The following is a 20,774-nucleotide window of genomic DNA, read 5'->3' as shown; positions in this document are numbered from 1 at the left end:
AAGGGTCAGTTAAGGCTGTTAGGCTAATGGAGACAGCTGGAACCAATTAAGGTCCCACTGATACTGCTTTAAAAGCTCTCCTTGCCAGCTCTCTCTCTCGGAGCCCAGGTGAAAGGAGCTGGAGAAGAAGCAGCATTACTGAGCTCTGAGGCAAGGGTGAAGCTTGGAAAAGGGGAGCACTGGGAAGTGGCCCAGGGAATCAAAGCAGCGTCAGTGGAGGAGGGAAGCCACTAACAGCTGCTATCATTAGGGTCCCTGGGCTGGAACCCGGAGTAGAGAGTGGGCCCGGGTTCCCCCCTTCCTCCCCGCATGATCTACAGAGGTCTCTTTGAGAGGGGAAACAGACTTTGGTCTAGGCGCTCTAAGGAGGGGAGGGGAGGAGAAACAAACTGTGCCTATGGCGCTCTAAGGAGCAACAGAGACTGTGGGTATTCCACCTTCCCACCTCCCATACGGGCCTGTGATGAAAATAGCTCAATAAGCTGTAACCTTTGCCAACATACTGGGAAAGGGAGGTCATATTGAGGGCCTTAGCGAGCTTTTGAGGCTACTGAATCTGCCAGGAAGCGCGGGACCCACCAATACAGACTTGGAGCTTTGTCACAGTATGAAACTTACTATTAATAGTTTTAACAGTTATAATGTAGTTAACAACTACACTAAACAACTATCTAATGTATAACGAGTAAAGAACTAGGGAAGTGGAGATCAGTTTCAACGACCGTCACGGGCGGTAAGAAGGAACTGAGGGGGCGCTGGGTCGGCAGGGGCATATATCCAGCGCATAAGGGCGCGCCTCAGCTGACTCACCGAGTGTTGCTAGGGTAAAAATCTTCTGACGATCGTGCATGCAGTGCGTGCACACCTAATTCGAATCGATATGAGCAAGCACTCAAAGAAGAAATTCCTGCTGCTGACTGAGCCATTCTTTGCCACTGGGCACTCGTGTTAGTGTACCCATAGCTTCTATGAGATGCTAGTACTGTGCTTGAAGATATTAAATCTGGTCAAGTGCCTCTGTCACCGAACCATGCCTGTGGTCTTTCTTTTTGAGTAACACTGAGGCCTGCTGAATTAGCAGGCTGAATTGTCTGCTAGAGCTAATAATAATCAGAGCTCCAAGAACAGAAGCACTGAGCAGCTGGAACAGTTAAGTGGCCCCTGGATAGCGTTACCACAGCAACAAAATTCCAGTCTTCAGCACTTAACACTTACCGAGACCACAACAGGTACACCAAGGTATTTCCAATTTTTTATCATGTCGCTATCACTTTCTATTTGTACATTCTGGATCAGTTTGTCCAAATTCTCTTGTGTAGTTCCTTTTGCCACAAAGAAAAAAATGAGTGAGTTAGATTTTGAACTAAAATACTTTAGGATACTGATACTTTAGGATAAAATTAGCTCTTGGTCCCAGACATGATAGGATTTTTGATCATTTAAAAACTAGGATATATTCAATATTTCATAATAAATCCATCCTTTTAAATTTACCATAATCTGCCTCAGATACTGAAATAAATACTTGAAAATTCAAATATCACTTCATGCCAATCTTTGAGAATACATTCAAATCTCTATAGGAGCCTCTATTTCCTTTACTCCAACAGAAATCAGTACATTTCTGGGTCCAGTACAGCAGATCTTGATGGTCCAAGGTTCCACTTGGAAAAATAATTCACTTTTGGGGAAACAGAGGTGGAAGGAAAGGCAAGTCAAACCTCATTCAAAGCTTAATCAGATTATCAGTTACCTAAATTTGTGCTACTAAGTGCTTATGATTGAGAGCTCAGGAATGCATTCCTCCTCTCCAGTCTTTGTCACCACTCTTCCCCATACACTCCAACTCCCAGGATGCAGCTAACAGCAAATCCCACCCCAAATCCTAACACTGACCTGGGTAAGAAAGACAATTTAAGAAAATATCCCACATCCTAAATGCTGAGATGCTGCTCAGATAATCTATTGTAAAACATAAGTGTGCTTGCTTGTTGTGCTGTATCACTTCTAGCCCTGTATGAGCAACCTCTTCAAGAGGCATCTGGGGGAAAGAGGCTACATGTTATGGCTGCATTTCCTTTTAACCCTGCTATGACCTAGTACGACTGGTCCATACCCAGTATTGGTCTCTGCACTAAAACCTAGTATTGAAATCTATAACATATTGAAAAACAAAGCAACTTATCATACCATTTGTGCTGAAGATATAAAGGAGGATAGCTCTTATTTTATCATAAGAGTCATGGTTTTTGTTGAGTAGAACTGGAAGAAGAACTCTCATTGAGTCTTTCACTTTTTGGCCCTCTGCATCAGTTCCAAGAGCTAAATCCTAAAAAAGCAAACAAAGTGGTCTTAGTGACCAATCATTAAAACAAATAGCATCAAATTTGTGTTTCTGTATTTAGTTCCAGCAAAATGCAAGTTACCACTAACTTTACAAATATTACCACCATGGTGGTAGTGATGGAAGAGTTTCACTAATGACTATATTCACACTGAACTTAAACCAAAGGTCCTGTGTCTACACAATTGAAACAGCTATGCTAAACTGTTATAGTTGTATATTTCAACTGTGGTATCAGAGCTTGTATTTTTTAAACCCCGTAGCAAAACAATTTTGACAGTCCATGCTGGCCAGTCAAATCCTGTTAGAAAAAACAGCTCTGCCAAAGAATTTAAGCTATAAACAAACAGTTGTCCAGGGGTGGCTCTAGCAATTGCGCCGCCCCAAGCAGGGCGGCACGCTGCGGGGGGGCGCTCTGCCGGTCGCCGGTCCCGCAGCTCCGGTGGACCTCCTGCAGACGTGCCTGCGGAGGGTCTGCTGGTCCCGCAGCTCCGGTGGAGCATCCGCAGGCATGCCTGCGGGAGGTCCACCCGAGCCGCGGGACCAGCGGACCTTCTGCAGTCATGCCTGCGGGAAGTCCACCGGAGCCGCCGGATGACCGGACCCTCCGCAGGCACGGCTGCGGGAGGTCCACCGGAGCCGCCTGCCGCCCCCACGGCGGCATGCCACCCCAAGCGCGCGCTTGGCGTGCTGGGGTCTAGAGCCGGCCCTGCAGTTGTCAGTAAGGGCCCTGTCTGTACAGATGAAACTAACAGCCTGAATATGAAAATTTTCAAAACTGAAGAACTTTTACATTGTAACTATTGTAAAAGTTTGCTCAGATTTTGTTTACCGTTGTATTACCATGTTCCAGACCAAAGACCACTATAATAAAAGTTGCTTCTTACACCATTATTATTTTTTGCTATTGTAAGTCTTTATGTTCATAATATTAAAGAATAAGCTTAAACAACATTTTAAATATGATTTTGTACTTCATACTTCAGGTTAACAGTATTAGCTTGTTTGTTTATGGTAGTGCCCAGAGTATACAAGCTCCTTTCTATACATTCAGAAAGGGAGAGTACCGGCTCTGAGGAGCTCACAAACCAAGGTGAGACATAACTGGACAACAAATTAGGGAAAGGGAAAAACAAATTGGGATTTTTTAAATTTTTTTTAAATAAAAAGATCAACTAGATTACCCATAGGCAAAGGTAGGTCTTTTAACAGAGACTTAAATATTGACAGGATAGGAACCTCGGGGATGAAGTCTTACAGTAAGATTACTCAGAGTAGACAATTAAAAAAAAAAAACCAACCATGAAAAAAAGGCAGATACTAGCTACAAAATTAGAGTTATGAAAGTGACTATTTCTGCATAGACTGCAAATATTAGATTTTATTTACACTAACAACTTTCACATACCTGTTCAGTTTTGCACAGCTTTTCTATACTGGATTTAAACTTACTCATGCAAGCTTCTGCTATGTTAAGATGGACTACTTGCTGTAAGAGAACAAACATTGTAACTTACTTCTTTTCACATAGTTCAGTCATAGCGGGATTACAATTTAGTTCATTTTTACTAGTTACACAGTCATCTTTTGACTATCTGAGCTTAATTTTGTAACCACCTCATGCTTATGTGTTTTACTTAGAAAAAGTGATGGCTTTTTCAGTAAGGATCAAATTCCAGGTTTTCAAAGGCAGAAACTTTTCCGTGTGTGTTTTTTTGTTTGTTTTGTTAAGACTATAACTATGACAGCTGCAGGTTAAGGAAGGTAGTAATCTGTATGATTGGTAGCTACAGCCAAATACAGTTTAGATGACCTGTTTTGGCACTAAAACACCAAGCAGAAATTGCTGTGTCGTGACAAGGTGGAGATCAGTCCCAAGGACATTGAAATTTAGGAAGCCTGGTGTTCACATATATCCGTAACAGCCATCAGTCTGATTACAGTGCAAGGAGGAAGAGACTGTCAAAATTAATTTAGACAATCAAATTGTAGTTACAAAATCTACAATGAAATTATTGGAATCGAGGCCCCCTCCCCTTTTACTCATTTCTCAAAAAAAATCTCAAACAGTCTATAATAAGTGAAGAACCTTGTGGCCTAAAATAGGGAAGTGTTGATTTATGACCTTCGCTTAGGATATGGGAATTAGCTTATGATTCTCTCTTTTGCTAGCTTCTGGTGACTGCCTCACCCTACTTGACTAATCCCTTACATCCTTCCAGAAAAGCACAATGTGACTGATTACAAGCTGATGCCACTCCATTAGGCTTTTTTGTATAAGGCCGCTTTATGATTATGAATTTTGAAATATGCCTTTACCAAAACCAATCTTTCCCAATAGTTTGAGTATTTCAATGCTGTGAGATCATGACAGGATTAAATTCATCTGGATTATCTCAAATTCTAGCCCATTTGTCTTCTCACTAATAACTAAGATACAAAATAGGACTTTCTAAATATTAGATTTAATAAAATGTATCAAATGTAAGTTTTGACCCTGGGATGTTGCTGTTTTTTGACAAAGCATTACCATAAATAAAAAATGAAGATGACACTTTAAAACCACAACTGAGGAGTCTTTTAGGTGTTTGATTATGTAATTCAAATTGAGAATTTCAAATTTATCATCTGCTAGTCTATCTGCAATGTCACTACTCTATTCCTTGGGCGGGGGGGGGGGGAGGAGGAGAAGGGAAGAAGAGTGCACCAGGAGAGTGCCATTCACAAAGAAAGATGGTTTATTAGACTTCCAGGTACTATTATTAATCTATAGGAGACCTCTTTCCCTCAGCCATCTTAAGTGATAAAGTCATGATATGCAACTGGCTGGAACCTGATCTCACTCAGGAATCCAGAACATCTTAAGGGGAAATGTATGCAACAGCAGTGCATCTTTTTAAGTCTGTTTTTCATTTCTATAATGCATGAAGATTCTGCAGTGGGTTTACAATTAGCCACATCTGTTAACTTATGGTTACAGGTCAAGTGAGAACATGATTATGCTTCAGTAGTTTCCTTTAGATGTGTATTTTTGCAGATAGGTGTTTCATTTCAGTTTTAACTGATGCATCTTACACTACTTAACTTTAGAATCTTTACTAAGAAAATAAAATACCATTGTGTAAAGTTAAGTTTGACAATATACTAACTGTGTTTTCATCATTGCTATATAAAGAGAAAGTAAAAGCAATACTGCAAAGCATTAGCTGTTCAGACAGGTATCTGCAATCATAATCCAAGTACATTAGTTTACTTAAAGAGTATGAATGCATCCAACAGAAGGCTTAAACATTTCATATTGACAAAAAAAGCCATCACACTTGGAAGTGGACTTACTCCTCAAAAAATGTATTCATTGAGAACAAAAATATGAAGCACCTAACATAAAACCATGCATGACAAAAGCTCAGTATACAAAAAAAACCACCACCAGATTTTTTCCACCCTAAGGTTCTTGAATTAAAACGATAAAAATATAACCGTTAAAACCAGAGATACTAATTGGTGAGAACAGTTGACAAGCAAAGCATAGGATGCTGCTTACCTTGGTAATCTGTTTACGGAAGTGGGGCATCTTTTTCACTAGCTGGGCCAGATTACTTAGTGATAACTGTGAAAACAGGACAGTTTAAAATGAACTGATGTTTCTCATTCAACAAATACAATTTTATTTATTTCCCTTACTGCTGGAGGCTGGGATTTCCCAACTCCACAGCTGAGAAACTCGTATCAATTTCTCTGGCAGGTTAAGAACCAATAACCAAACAGAACTTTAAACTGACCTTGTTGAAAAATACACCGGGCAGGCAATTAACATTAGAAAAAAATATTTAACAATAACTCAGTAATAAGTAACTATTTCTTACTTTTCCTTCTGTTGCTTTTCTCTTTGATGAAACTTCTTTCAAAAGTTTTGGAATTTCCCTATCAGATTAAGAGAAAGTAAAGGAATGCTTTACAATCTGAAACAAGTAATTTATTATTTATAAATCAAATTAAGTTAACAGTATGATAAAGTAGTAAATGCAAGAGATTTATGATAATTGGAAACCATAACTGGTTTTTAGTGAAAAATGAGGATTTTTTTTTTTAAAAGGTAAGATATGTGTTTTCATACATTTCTAGGTAGAAGACTAAAGCTAAATATTCTCAGTAGGAATACCATCAAGTTAAGGCAAACATTTTGGTACTCCATCCTGCAAAAATACTTATTTTGGATGGGAATGAAATCTCTTTTCTCCATTCACGGCAAAGCTAAGTGCTTCTTGAATTCTAAATTTCCTCCTCAAAATTTAGATGAAGATTGTGAAGTCATCATCATATTTGAAAGATATACAAATAATTTTAATTTCTAAAGGATTTCAATAAATATTGGTATATGATTTACATACATTTTGTTATCAGTTTTTGGACACTAGAATTTAATGTGTGCAGCACTGAGAGGTCTGTAAATACTGACTATTGTCTCTCAATAGCTAGCCAAAGCAGGTAATCTTTTCCCCTTACAAATCTTTCTATAATTATTCAATGTCTTTATACCTTTGTCAATTCTATTACTGTAGTATTTTCTAATTAAATAATATCCCTGAAATGTATAAAGTATCATAAACATCAAGAACATATTCACATACTCTAACACATCTGCAATATGCTTGTGCCGAATTTTCACCCAGAGCTCATCCTCTTCCTCCAGAATTGCCTCTCTTTCCTTTCCACTGGATCCATCTGTTTTATATCTACAGACAGGAAATCAGGTTGTGAAATTAGATATTTCCAATGTATGCTTTACATAAAAGCAACTGAACATGTAGAATAAAAGTTAAATAACTATTTTTAACATTGGCAGGTAATGCAAAAATATTATTTCTTTTTTTAAAAGAAATGTGGTTCTGAAACAATATGTACTATTTTAAGCATATTTTCTGCATAATGTTCAGGAAAAGTTAAGGCTGATCCGAAGTCCTTAATAATTAAGGCAAAGTTACATGAGTTTTAGAATAATTTTCTTATGCAGTAATCTCAGTTAAAACTGGAAATCCATCCTGGTTTATCCCTTGAATATTCTGTAGGTTGTTGGTTTAAAAACAAATAAACAGATTTACATACACTTTAATTTCCTCTAGATTTTTGATTTTCTCCTTTTGAATTGAAGTTGTGTGCAAAGTCAAACACATTGGAGATGACAAAATATAGATAGCATTAGATGTCTATACACGTCTTGAGGTGCAGAAGGACTTGTGTCTACAAACTCCATGTACAGCTACAGAATAGACTTTTGTGGACTAATTACGCCACATAAACCTACAGCTAACATGCTTAGCATCACAGACTTCAATTACTAAGCAGTTTTCTGTGAACAGAAGGAATATGATCCATATTAGATATCTTACGACACAATACTTTCATTTATATTTGGATATAGTTGCAGAAACACTCAAATAGTGGTTAAACCAAAAGGCAGTAGAAAGAAGAGAAAAATGCAAACAATTAAATAAAAATCAAATAGTGGCTCAACCTACTGGATAAAAATCTAATCAATAAGTTTCAGACTCATAAGAATACAAATACAAATAAATGTTCACATTATTTCTGAAACTCTTGTAAATTTCCATTTGATATATAGTTCTTTAGCAGATTCTCAGATATCTGAAATGCATCCCACAGAGGTTGCCTGATAGCATGGCAGAAGTATGACGACTTGTTTGTGACAAACAAATTTGGAAGCAGATTCAAGATTTAGGAGACTTATATCCTATAAGATGGAACTAAATTAGATCCAAGTTGCAGAGCTCATACCTGGATCTCAACTTCAATAAATATAAAAAAAATTCAGCTCTACTAGTCACCAATTAAGATTTCAGATTAGGGTAGTAAATATAGCTACATCAGCTAGATGTCTTAATTTTTCTGATCATAGGATAAGCCAAAAATTGTTGCTGCTATGGACATTTTCCCCTCCTGCGATAGTTATCCATACCTCTGTGACACCCTTCCCCCACCAAATCAGTCTTACTACTAGGGCTGTATCTTTGAAGGCCCACTCAGAAGCTTCAAGACAATGTAACCAATCAAAAATCTCTGGCAAAGAGGACAGAAGAAAAAAAAAGTTTTTAAATAAACTGTAGCCATATTTATACAGCATAAAGTAGTAAAATAGCAAATAATTCCCTTTGTAGTTCACCTTTAATAACTGTACAAATAAAGCAGATACCAAAGACAGTTCCTAAACTCAAGTCAGAATGAAGTATTTAGATGCAAAGAGTTATACTTGCTTGTATGTATCATTTTCAATTGGCAGCAGATCATATGCCATTGCTTGGAAGGTAAGTTCATGGAGTACAGTGGACACAGGGTCAAAGCCACGATCAATTATTAACAGCTGGGAGTGGGTTTTACCCTAAAAACATCAGGATAGAAAAAAAAACACTTTTAAGACATACTGTACAAAGCTACAAATCTATTTGAAGCAACCAAATCACATTCTAAGGCTTCTTGGAAAATCCTATAGAGTGCCAAGACGGTTTATTCTCTGATCAAGAGCAAGATTTTTTTGTAATTTAAAACCTGTTATAGCTAATGACAACTTAACTGTACCAAACTGGCCCAGCTACTACTCAGCCATGAAGCAGAGGAAGCTCTCTGTTTAAAGACAATATGCATTCATACAGGATATTTATGTATTGTGTTTTCAGGCACACTACAATCCTTTCACGTTTCACCTCAATAGCAAAAATCCCTGTTGAACTGGACAAAACAGAAAACAAGCATGTCTTAGGCTTGACACACAAAAACGTGGATATTGTCTGAATCCTAAACCAAGAGAACTTACAGTTTTAAACGTGATAACCAGCTGATATGGTTGTGGATTAAAAACTAAGTTCTTTAGGAGTCACTAGAAGATCAGCATCACAAAACTTCAGCACTTTGATCAAGTCAGAAGGTCAGCAAGACACAGGACCAAACTGACTGAGCATTCAGAATAGCACCACAAGTCCCAGAATGCATGACTGGTTCCCAACCCTTTTATCAGAGGCTCTTCCTTCCCCCAGTAGATCTTTTTCTTCTTTTTGATTTTCTCTTATCTTCTTGTTTGCTCCTGTTTGTGCTCCAAGTCTCTTTGTGGTTCTGCCCATCTCATTTCACCAAACACTAGAAAAGTACCTAATGCTTGGGCTGGGAGGAGGACTCAGGGGACTCAGTTACATTTATTCTTGTGGCTGAGCTGAATGCCATGGAATCAGACGCTTGGGTCAGTGGGCTACTGCCTAAGCATGCAACCACTTCTAACACATGACCTATGACAAACTATTAGGGGCTACTATGGGAAAAAATGAAGGATGGTAGGCATATTTCTAAGAGCCCTGTTCTCCCACAGCAATAGGATTTCCATTAATCCTGAAGTGGGAAAATTGTACCCCTGAAATAATCCGCTGCTTTGCCCAGTGCCCTAAAAAGTAGGATGGAGTCAAAATCATGCATTTTCCCTCTGATTTGCACCACCCATTTAGTAGTCTGGCAACCCTCCTCCAGGTGGGACGTCTCTGCGTGTTACTACATGAACATAGAGCATCAATTTTGTTTTCTTTGGATAAGAAACTTACTGCAGAAGTTATCTTCCACTCTTCCAACCTGTTTTTAAATTACACAAAAAGCAACTGAAGGGACAATTTGTTTTCCATATTTAGTAACCAAATCTTAAAAAAACAAAAAACAAAACAAAAAAACCCCACAGCATTCTGTCTAACACCCTTTAACAATTTCCTTTGTTTACAAAAATAAAGCAAACATGGGATGTAGCTTTCACTCTACCTTTATTTGGCTTTTCTCGTCAATTTTATAGTAGTTTTCAAGCTTATTTTCAACTAGCTCTGCAAGTTTGCTAGCATTATCCAATGGCTTGCTGCAGGGAAAAAAAGAAAATGTCTCAAATATTGTTGTTTACTAAATTTCTGTTATAAGACCTTTTAGTGTCAGTGTTCTATTATGCACCTACTTATCTTCGAACACCTGTAGTTTCAGAACTCCTACTTAAATTTTAAAACATTTCAACATTTTTTGTCATAATGCAAATTTACAGTACTTTCCCTCAACTATGACATAAAACAGCTTAAGAGCTTACTCCTAAACACACTTAAGCATGCAAGGCTTTGGAGCAGAGCCTGGAGCAGCTCCGGAGCAGTAGAGCTGCAGGTTTTTGCCTGGAGCTGGAGCAGAGCCAGAGCACAGCTCCAAAGCCCTGTAAGCATGTGAAAAATTTCATTCTTATTTTCCTATCAAGCCCACAATTGTTATCTTGTACTCAAAACAAAGTGTACACGGGTGTTTTTTAAAGAAATATAAGCAAGACCAAAATGGATAGCTAATATAATGGATAGCAAGTCTTACCTACATGTACAATAGTCAATAAGAAGAGTGAAAGAATAATAATGGGATGGTTATTCAATTCTGGTTGCAGAAATACTTGAGTGAAAAATTTCAGTGTTTCTCTCCATAATTCTAGTTGCAAAGCTAATCACAAATAACAATGTGTTACACCATATAATATTCAGATTTATAGTAATTTTTAGTTTAGATGCTATAAACAGCCTTTAGTTTTATCGTTTACCTGTCAAAATCCTTTATGCATTTAACTGTAAAAGAATGCTGCTTGTTGAAAATTTGTGTAAAAAGTTACGTGCCCATCACACACACACAAAAAAACAAGGAAACTTTTTCTATTTTTAATTTACTATTTAAACACAAAACGTATTTAGTACTTTGTTCTTAGTATATTATAGGAAATGAGAACTTTTGAGACTGTATGCTGAAGTGGCAGAGAAATTTAATAATCTGCATTTCTATTATGCCTTTGATCAGAAAATATCAAAGAAAAGATGCTTGAGAAGTTTTAAACGCATTTAGGCCCCGATTCAGAAGAGCATCTTTATTCAAAATACATAAACACATGTATAACTTTAAGCATGTGTTCAAACATATAAAAAGTCAGACTTCCTGGCTCCAGAAAGTAAGTAGCTACTAAAGAGAAGGTAGGTGAGGTAGTATCTTTTATTGGACCAACTTCTGCTTTCAAGCTTACACAGAGCTCTTCTTCAGGTCTAAGCAGCTAATAGGCAGGCAGGCAGTTTTTGCTTAACAATTTTACCAGAAAATTAAACACTATTTAAATAAATGGTACCATTCCAACTGGTCTGGGCTTGTACTGTAATTATCTCTGAGCAGAACAACTAATATTAAAAACAACCAAAATAGATTTAAAATTACCAGTGAGACAGAGATCCATAAAAAGCTCAAAAATCCAATGCCAGAGCTCAGAATATCTACTCACTACACCACACTGGGCACAATGAAAAGAATGAAAACTAAAGGGACAACTTGAATTATTATTTTTTTAAACTGAGTTTCTGTATAGTACACTTTAAAAGTGTTTTACCTTTAAACTTTCAAATTTTAATTTTTAGAAGATTTTTTTTCTGCTTCTGCTTATTTTTTAATCATCTTTCCAGCTAAAGAGACTGGGCAGCTTGAAACAGAGGGGCAGGCCTGAGCACATTTATTTCCCACCCCAACAGCAGTTGTCTAAATCCTTCCCCATGACCCACAAAGGGCTCTGGGAGAATGGAAGTTGGGAACTTTCTTGGAACCCCAAGGATCAATTGCTTCTGGTTCTCTGGAGGGGTTCAGAAAGGGGAGGGGACTCTCGACTCTGTTCTGATTGCTCCTTAGCCGCCCCCCCCCACACACAGCTGTTTCCCCTCTCCTCTGGCACCTGTTACTTCTCAAATCCATGCAGGGATCCCAGAAAAAGGAGACATTCTCCTAAGCTCAAATTTAGTAACAGACGTTCTGTTGCTAGGTTACTGGTAAAACACTCATGCAGAACCTGGGGAACAGGATGCATGCAAATCCTCCCTTCTCTCCCTCTCCCCCCCAAAATAGTAGTACATCAAAATGATGTCACACTAGCAAATGAGACAGTAAGTGCAAGTGACCAGCAACAAAAGCACCAAGACTGACTATACACAAAAAGAAGAGTTGTCAAATGCTCAAGATAAGCAAAAACAGTCTGCACCACACTTACTCTATACGTGGACTCACATCAACTTATTTAAGTATAGTTAAGGATAAAATATTATGTCTTCATTAAAAGCATATCAGAAGACAGAACATTGCTGTTTCTAAACAGCACTGCAAGTAGGAAGTCATAACACTGAAAACCCAACATATATTTAACACTATTTTCTGCCCTACCTTTTATATCTTACTCCTGGGTTTTCCTCTAAAGTTGCACATAATGTAACAATTTGTTCAGCCATTGCTTCCATGATAGCATCTTTACCATTTGCCTTTTCCACAGTTGGACTGTAACAGCAGAAAAATGCATCTGGGACATCGAGAGTAAATACCTAAGTAAAGCATAGACACGAAAGAGCTTAGCATTGTACATTTCTTTAGAAATACGAACATCTGGTGTAAGAACAGTCACAGGGGTGGGGACCTTATTTTGTAACAAAAAAGCCATGCACAAGGAAATACATATTTAAGCTAATATTGCCTAATGATACCATTTTATTTTTTCCTCAATCATCTCTCTTTTTCGCTGTCCTCTTGAGCTCATCTTTGATTCTTGTGCGCACTCTCCTTTCTCTATTACTCTCCATTTTCTCTTCTCCCTTACAGACATTACTCTACGTTTCAACCTGTTCACTACCTGTACAGGTGGAGGAACCTGAGGCAGTCAGAAGTAAATACCATCCAATATCTGGCATGGAGCAATACAATGCAATGCCAAAGTGATTATAAAGGGACACAGTTAAGCCTCCTTAGGCCCACAATTTGACATACATTTAAGAAGTTATAGTCGAGGTGGGGAAGGGGAGAGAGGAAATATATACATATACTTGTAGAACTTCAGCAAAAGATTGTACTTGTTTCTGACCCTTAAAAACCACTCTTCTGGCTGCTCCTCAATTAAGCAAGTTGCTGCCAGAGATTCACACAATCCTTGTATCAACAGGCTCTCTTGACAACTTAAAATTACCTCTGTAGCTATATAGCCAAATTCCAAATAGGAATTCCCTCTGCAGACAGAGGGGCAAAATGCTTATTTCCTTCTTGTAGAACATGGCCATTCAAACCTGTCCTAGGAGGAAGTCTGACTCTACCCAGTTCTATCACCATGCAAACTGGGCTTAGAAGAATGTCATCAGGAGAAGATGCATCTGAAGAAGTGGGGTTTTTTTACCCACAAAAGAACTTATGCTCAAGTAAATTTGCTAGTCTAAGGGTATGTCTACACTACAAGAGTAGTTGGATTTAAGTTAGGTCGAATTTGTGGATTCGACCTTATGAAGTCGAATTTGTGTATCCACACTAAGGACACTAATTCGACTTTGTGAGTCCACACTAACGGGGCAAGCGTCGACATTTGAAGCGGTGCATTCTGGGCAGCTATCCCACAGTTCCCGCAGTCCCCGCTTCCCATTGGAATGCTGGGTAGAGCCCCCAATGCCTGCTAGGGGAAAAATGTGTCGAGGGTGGTTTTGGGTAACTGTCATCATTCAACCGTCACTCCCGCCCTCCCTCCCTGAAAGCGCCTGCGGGAAATCTGTTCGCGCACTTTTCTGGTCAGTGACAGCGCGGACGCCACAGCACTGCGAGCATGGAGCCCGCTGCGATCATCGCTGCACTTATGGCCGTTGTCAACTCCTCGCACCTTATCATCCACCTCTTCCACAGTCAGCTGCTGAGAAATCGGGCGAGGAGGCTCCGGCAGCGCGGTGAGGACATGAAGTGTCAGAGTGGCACAGACCTCTCACAAAGCACGGGATCCCGCGCCGTGGAGATCATGGTGGCAATGGGTCACGTTCATGCTGTGGAACGGCGATTCTGGGCCCGGGAAACAAGCACGGACTGGTGGGACCGCATAGTGCTGCAGGTCTGGGATGAATCACAGTGGCTGCGAAACTTCAGGATGCGCAAGGGCACTTTCCTTGAACTCTGTGACTTGCTGTCCCCTGCCCTGAAGGGGACAGCAAGGACACCCGGATGTGAGCAGCCCTGACTGTGCAGAAGCGAGTGGCCATAGCCCTCTGGAAACTTGCAACGCCAGACAGCTACCGGTCAGTAGCGAACCACTTTGGCGTGGGCAAATCTACTGTGGGGGTTGCTGTGATGCAAGTAGCCCACGCAATCGTTGAACTCCTGCTCTCAAAGGTAGTGACCCTGGGAAACGTCCAGGTCATCATAGATGGCTTCGCCGCGATGGGATTCCCAAACTGCAGTGGGGCTATAGATGGCACTCACATCCCTATCCTGGGACCGGCCCACCAGGCCAGCCAGTATATTAACCGAAAGGGCTACTTTTCAATGGTGCTGCAAGCACTGGTGGACCATAGGGGACGTTTTACCAACATCTACGTCGGGTGGCCGGGCAAGGTTCATGACGCGCGTCTTTTCAGGAACTCTTGCCTGTTTAGATGCCTGCAGGAAGGTAGTTTCTTCCCGGACCACAAAATAACTGTTGGGGATGTGGAGATGCCTACAGTGATCCTCGGGGACCCAGCCTACCCGCTAATGCCCTGGCTCATGAAGCCCTATACAGGCGCCCTGGACAGTGACAAAGAACTCTTCAGCTACTGGCTGAGCAAGTGCAGAATGGTGGTGGAGTGTGCTTTCGGACGTCTCAAGGGGAGATGGAGGAGCTTACTCACTCGCTCGGATCTCAGCGAAACCAATATCCCCATTGTTATTGCAGCTTGCTGTGTGTTCCACAATCTCTGTGAGAGCAAGGGGGAGACCTTTATGGCGGGATGGCAGGTTGAGGCAAATCGCCTGGCTGCTGATTACGCTCAGCCAGACACCCGTGCGATTAGAAGAGCCCAGCGGGAAGCGCTGTGCATCCGGGAGGCTTTGAAAGCTAGGTTCCTCAGAGAGCAGGGTAACCTATGACTGTCCAGTCTCTTTACAGAGAAGCTGAACCTGCCCCCGTTTCAGTTACTATTGACTTTTTTCAGCGGTTACATACCCCGTTCACCAGGTTTCCCCCCTTCCAACAGACGTTTAAAAATAAAATTAATGGAACATTGTTAATTAACAAAGTTTTCTTTACTAACGAATTCGAGTTAAAGGGTTCAAACAGGGACACAGACTGTGGTGGGTACGCTGTGCAGTGATGTACAGACCGCTTCTACACACGAGGAATGACAGGCTCCTGCTCCTACAGTGGTCTCTGGGGGGAGGACGGTTACAGGAGGGTGTGCAGGAAGGGGTGGGTTTGCAGGAAGGGGTGAGGGGTGTGTGGGAAGGGTGAGTAGGTGTAGGGGGATGAGGGCTCTGGCTGGGGCTCAGGGCATCGGAGAGGCTCATGGCTAGGGTGGAAGGGCATGGTAAGGGCAGCCTGACCTTGCCATTTGTGGATGACAGGCGCTAGGACCCTGGGGCAGCATACACCTCCCAGACTGACCTGGGGCAGCAGACACCTCCCAGAGTGACCCGGGTGCCTAGTGACTGCACTCTGTGTGTGACCTGCTGTTGATCCTGCCCCCATGTCTGTACCCTGCTAATGGTGGCTGTCCTATGCAATTAACAAACCCCTCCCCCCCCCTTCACACAAAGTCTTCTGCAAAGAAACATGACAGAAAAAGGAATTAACAGCAAACTATTTTTAATACTCAACTACACAGTTGGGGGATGAAACTGGGATTTGGGATTGGGTGAGCCAGGAAGGGAAGCAATTCTCAAACTTTAGGGAATGAGAGCTGTTTGGTACATGAGCGCCCTGCTGGGGTGGAGTGACAGTTTTCACAGCCCCTAGCGCCCCTCCTTCTTGTTATTTTGGGTGAGGGGTGGACAGGACTTTGTGGCAGGGGAGGGCAGTTGCAGATACAGTGCAGGGGGGCTCTCTCCTCCTGCCTGCAGTCCTGCAGAACATCCACAAGGCGCCGGAGCATGTCCGTTTGCTCCCTCATTAGGCCAAGCAGCGTTTGAGTCGACTGCTGGTCTTCCTGCCGCCACCTGTCCTCCCGGTCGCTGTGTGAGCGCTGGTACTGAGAGAGGGTCTCCCTCCACTGGCTCTGCTGGGCCGCCTCGGTTCTGGAGCAGGCCATCAGTTCAGTGAACATCTCGTCCCGAGTCTTTCTTTCGCCGCCTAATCTGCGCCAGCCTCTGTAAGGGGGATGCCGGGGCAGGTCGGGAAACAGCCGCAGCTGTGTGATGGGAAAAAGGAAGTGATTTCCTTGCAAAGATACATGTTTGTGAACACTGAACACAGTCTAGTCTGTCTCTGTGAACAAGACCATACACGGCACCTCTCTCATGCGCTCTCAGGACAAGTTCGAATTTTCGGCATTCGCTTTCATTGCCTGGGGTCTTGCACTGGAGATCAGACAAGCGGGGCAGGACAGCAGAATCCATGTGGCTGTTAAACGACGCTTAGTGTTATGCAAAGGAAAAGTGAAGCATTCCCAATAGTAACATTACACTAATTCCCCTAATTAGATGCAGCAGTCGCCGAGCGAGATCACCCTGAGGCGGGTCACTAAGACAGAGAGAGAGCGCACGCTGCGTGAAACCCTGCACAAACCAGGGCCCTATGCTGCCATGCTCGTGGAAGCAATGCTCCCACTGTACCTGAGGATAGCCTGGCGCGGAAGAGTGTGCTTCCACGGAGCACCCAATAAGGCACCTCTCCCCAGGAACCTCCTGCGGAGGCTTTTCGAGTACCTCTACAAGAGCTTCGTGGAACTCTCCCAAGAGGATTTCTGTTCTATTCCCATATGCATTGACCTTCTTTTCATATAGTTTTTATTCCTGTTTTTTGAAAAATAAATGTTTACATGTTTATAGCACTTACCGACTGATCCTTCCCCTGATTCAGAGTCCGGGTTAACGGCCGGGGAGGGTTGGTAGGGGATCTCTGTGAGGGTGATGAAGAGATCCTGGCTGTCGGGGAAAGCAGTATTGTAACCACTGTCACCTGCCTCGTCCTCCACAAACCCTTCCTCATCTTCCCCATCCGCGAACATCGCCGAGAAACTGCCCGTCGACACTATCCCATCCTCAGAGTCCATGGTCACTGGTGGGGCAGTGGTGGCAGACCCACCGAGAATGGCATGCAGTGCCTCGTAGAAGCGGCATGTCTGGGGCTGGGCTCCGGAGCGTCCGTTTGCCGCTTTGATTTTTTGGTAGCCTTGTCTCAGGTGCTTGATTTTCACGCGGCACTGTGTTGCATCCCGGCTGTATCCTCTGAGTGCCATGGCTTTGGAGACCTTCTCGTAGGTCTTTGCATTCCGTTTTTTGGAGCGCAGCTCCGAAAGCACAGACTCATCGCCCCACACAGTGATCAGATCCAAGACTTCCCGGTCAGTCCATGCTGGGGCCCTCTTTCTACTCCGAGATTGCATGGACCCCTCTGCTGGAGAGCTCTGCATCGTTGCCGGTGCTGCTGAGCTCGCCCCAATGTCCAACCAGGAATTGAGATTCAAACTGGCCAGACAGGAAAAGGAATTCAAATTTTCCCGGGGCTTTTCCTGTATGGCTGGTCAGAACATCTGAGCTCGGACTGCTGTCCAGAGCGTCAACACAGTGGTGCACTGTGGGATAGCTCCCGGAGCTACTAAGGTCGATTTCCGTCCACAGATAGGCAAACTCGACATAGCCATGTCGAATTTAGCGCTACTCCCCTCGTCGGGGTGGAGTACCCAATTCGAACTAAAGAGCCCTCTAGGTCGAACTAATTAGCTTCCTGGTGTGGACGGTTGCACGGTTAAATCGAATTAACGCTGCTAAATTCGACATAAACTCCTAGTGTAGACCAGGCCTAAGGTTCCACTGGACTCCTCACTGTTTTTGTGGACTAACATAGCTACCCCTCTGATACTTGTCATCAGGAGATTCTTATCTACCAGCCAAGCAAGCAAAAATGCCCTTTATTGCATGGTTATGATTCACAAAGACCTCAAGGGTTCCCTGATCCCAAGGCATAAAAAAGCTAAAAAGGAAAAGGAGTATGGATTCTGCTTACTTTTTCCATTATAAAACCAATTATCAATTTCTCAGTTTCAGATAGAGGGCCTCTGGAGGACCAGGATAGTGAAATCCCACAATACACAAACACTTTCACAACTCTCAGTTGACTTTGGGTGCAGATGTTTCATCAAAACAAACTTTTTTTGGTAAAAGCAGTTTAATAAAAACAACCTTCTGACAAACACTTGTGACAAAAGCCCTTTGTGTAAGTCAACATTAGGAAAAAGATTCTCATTACATTACTACAACCCCGTAACTCACCCAATAAAAAGTAGTTGGGGGGAGGGGGGGGAAAAAGAGTCCTTCAGTTAGGAAGCTCCCTTAACAGAAAACAATAGGAGGCAAGAGCCTCTCCTGCACCAGTTGGGGTACAAGAGTTTGTGACCCTAGCAGTGTGGCACATAACAGAGAAAGGGAAGATACACAGAAAACAGGGAAAAGTAATGTGAGAAGAACAACAATCAGACATTTCTACAACTGTAGACAGTGGAACAAGGGTTCTTGGCCTTGTGGGCTTCCCTATCTTGGCCAGTATTGATGTAATATTTCATCTTGTTTCTCTTTGATATGAAGTGCATGAGTGACAAATCTGCTATTAGACAGTTTTCAGCCTCTTTCATTGGTGGTTTTCACTCTAGCTGGTGATTATCCTCACTGTGTCTTCATATTACTATTCTTAAATATATCATGTCGTCTTTGCTTTCAGAATCTTGCTGAATTCCCATCTCTCAATGAGTAGTTGATTCTGGGGTCCTAACTAATCCTATCTAGTTACATGTCAGGGTAACACTATTGCAAAATAGCAAGTAGTGCAGTTTGACATCGCTTAAAAACAAGCCAGAACTCATTTGCTGCACTGAATGACAAAAGCTTTGCATGTCAGCTGAACCCAGCCATGCAATGAAGACAGTTGAAAATAAATCTTTGATAGCAATAGCAATTTGTTTTCATCTTGTAAATACATTGGAAATAAGCCAAAATGGTGTTAAGCTTTGTGTACAATTTGTCACAATGTCTGAAAAACATATTTAAAATAAAAGCCAGCTACATTTCTAGGACTTTATAGTGGATAAATCAACACTTAGAACTATAAAATGCAGTATAATTTCTGGAGTTATGTAATATAAAGACTAAAGTTTACCTGAGATTCATATGGAAAGAAGGAAACATTTATTTCTTTGCACCTTCTTATAGCCCTTGAGCAGGAGGACTTCATTTTATTAAAGAGACTGTCAGGGCAAACTGGGAAAAGAGATTAAAGGTTATGAAGCCATTTTATAATTTCTTTCAATTAAATTCATTCACATTTAAAATTTGCAGCATAAAAACCTCATTTATTTATAAATCTTGTTCTTTAAAAGTCAGATTTGTTTCAGAGAATTACCATATTAGTCTGTGGTTCCAGCATGTGATCAGACAGGAACTCTCCCAACTAGAAAATTCTGAACTTTTAGAAACCAGAAACATGCCCATGGCTTACAGAATTCCATCATCAGGTCCTTTCAAAAGAGAGGCTGAAACAAGAGTCAATCACTATTAATGGATACAAATATTATAGAACCCTCCCAAAGGGAAAGATAAGCGGTGTCAATCCACTGGGTTTCAGATCTCTTCAGAGAAGAGTTACAGGTACTTTTCTTTCCAGTGGATTCCAACTTTTGGACACCAAAGCCTGAGAAAGATTTCTAACAAATTTAAGAGATACTGGAACAAACAATGAGAAGAAAAAGTAATGTACCACGTCCTGAATAGTGAAATACAACAGAAGGGTTTTATGTATGTTCTCTCCCCTTTCATATGAGTAGCAAGGTACCTCCTAAATATTACAAAAAGGAGATTAAGAGAGCCATCTCCTACACCCCCAAAATGGGCAATACACATCCCCAAACAAAATATAAAGCAGATACAAGAGTTTGGTTGCACCTATTTTAGAAATATATTCTGTAACACAGAGGTTAAACTTGGATTCTTGTCTAGAAGCTGAATTTAAGCAATGATTGGTAAATATATACAGATAAGACCACATGGATGCTTAGCAAATTCCTTGAACAGATGTAGATTGAGAGAGCCAAAATGGGTTTTTCTCAAATGAAATAAATGGACAAACCTTTAAATTGCAGGTCTGTAAACCGCTAACAGGGAGATATACAATCAGACAGCTATTCAGACATGGTTCTCTTGGAACATCAGAACCTATTGTAGGAGTGTTGTATGACACAAAAACCCAAGTGGATTTTAAGGGTTCTAGAGCCTATTTTAACTAAAAGCCTACAGACAAGAGACCGCCAGGCCTTGAAGGTTGTTCAGTTTCCTGGTGGCGGTGACTTGTAAAGATCTTCCGTTTAAAAAAATAGCTCAACTACAAAGCAGCTCTATATGGATGAAATGTGGATTGTCAGGGAAG

At 41.4% G+C, this 20,774-nt stretch overlaps 1 protein-coding gene across 2 annotated transcripts in view; it reads right to left on the bottom strand.

The window, feature by feature from the left end:
* The window catches only part of STXBP3 (syntaxin binding protein 3), a 54,610-nt gene that overhangs the window by 7,445 nt on the left and 26,391 nt on the right, over nt 1-20,774 (bottom strand). For both annotated transcript variants that reach the window (XM_045027298.1, XM_045027299.1), the window contains exons 6-15: nt 19,512-19,612; nt 12,593-12,747; nt 10,154-10,244; nt 8,617-8,741; nt 6,976-7,080; nt 6,211-6,268; nt 5,889-5,954; nt 3,753-3,833; nt 2,191-2,329; nt 1,216-1,322 (exon numbers count right to left, since the gene is read on the bottom strand). In XM_045027298.1, the coding sequence (XP_044883233.1) occupies nt 1,216-1,322; nt 2,191-2,329; nt 3,753-3,833; nt 5,889-5,954; nt 6,211-6,268; nt 6,976-7,080; nt 8,617-8,741; nt 10,154-10,244; nt 12,593-12,747; nt 19,512-19,612 (1,028 nt within the window). The remainder of the gene's footprint in view (nt 1-1,215; nt 1,323-2,190; nt 2,330-3,752; nt 3,834-5,888; nt 5,955-6,210; nt 6,269-6,975; nt 7,081-8,616; nt 8,742-10,153; nt 10,245-12,592; nt 12,748-19,511; nt 19,613-20,774) is intronic.

This window comes from Mauremys mutica, chromosome 8 (genome assembly GCF_020497125.1).
Source record: "Mauremys mutica isolate MM-2020 ecotype Southern chromosome 8, ASM2049712v1, whole genome shotgun sequence".
Lineage (NCBI taxonomy): Eukaryota > Metazoa > Chordata > Testudines > Geoemydidae > Mauremys > Mauremys mutica.
This window is presented reverse-complemented; position numbering and strand designations above follow the sequence as displayed.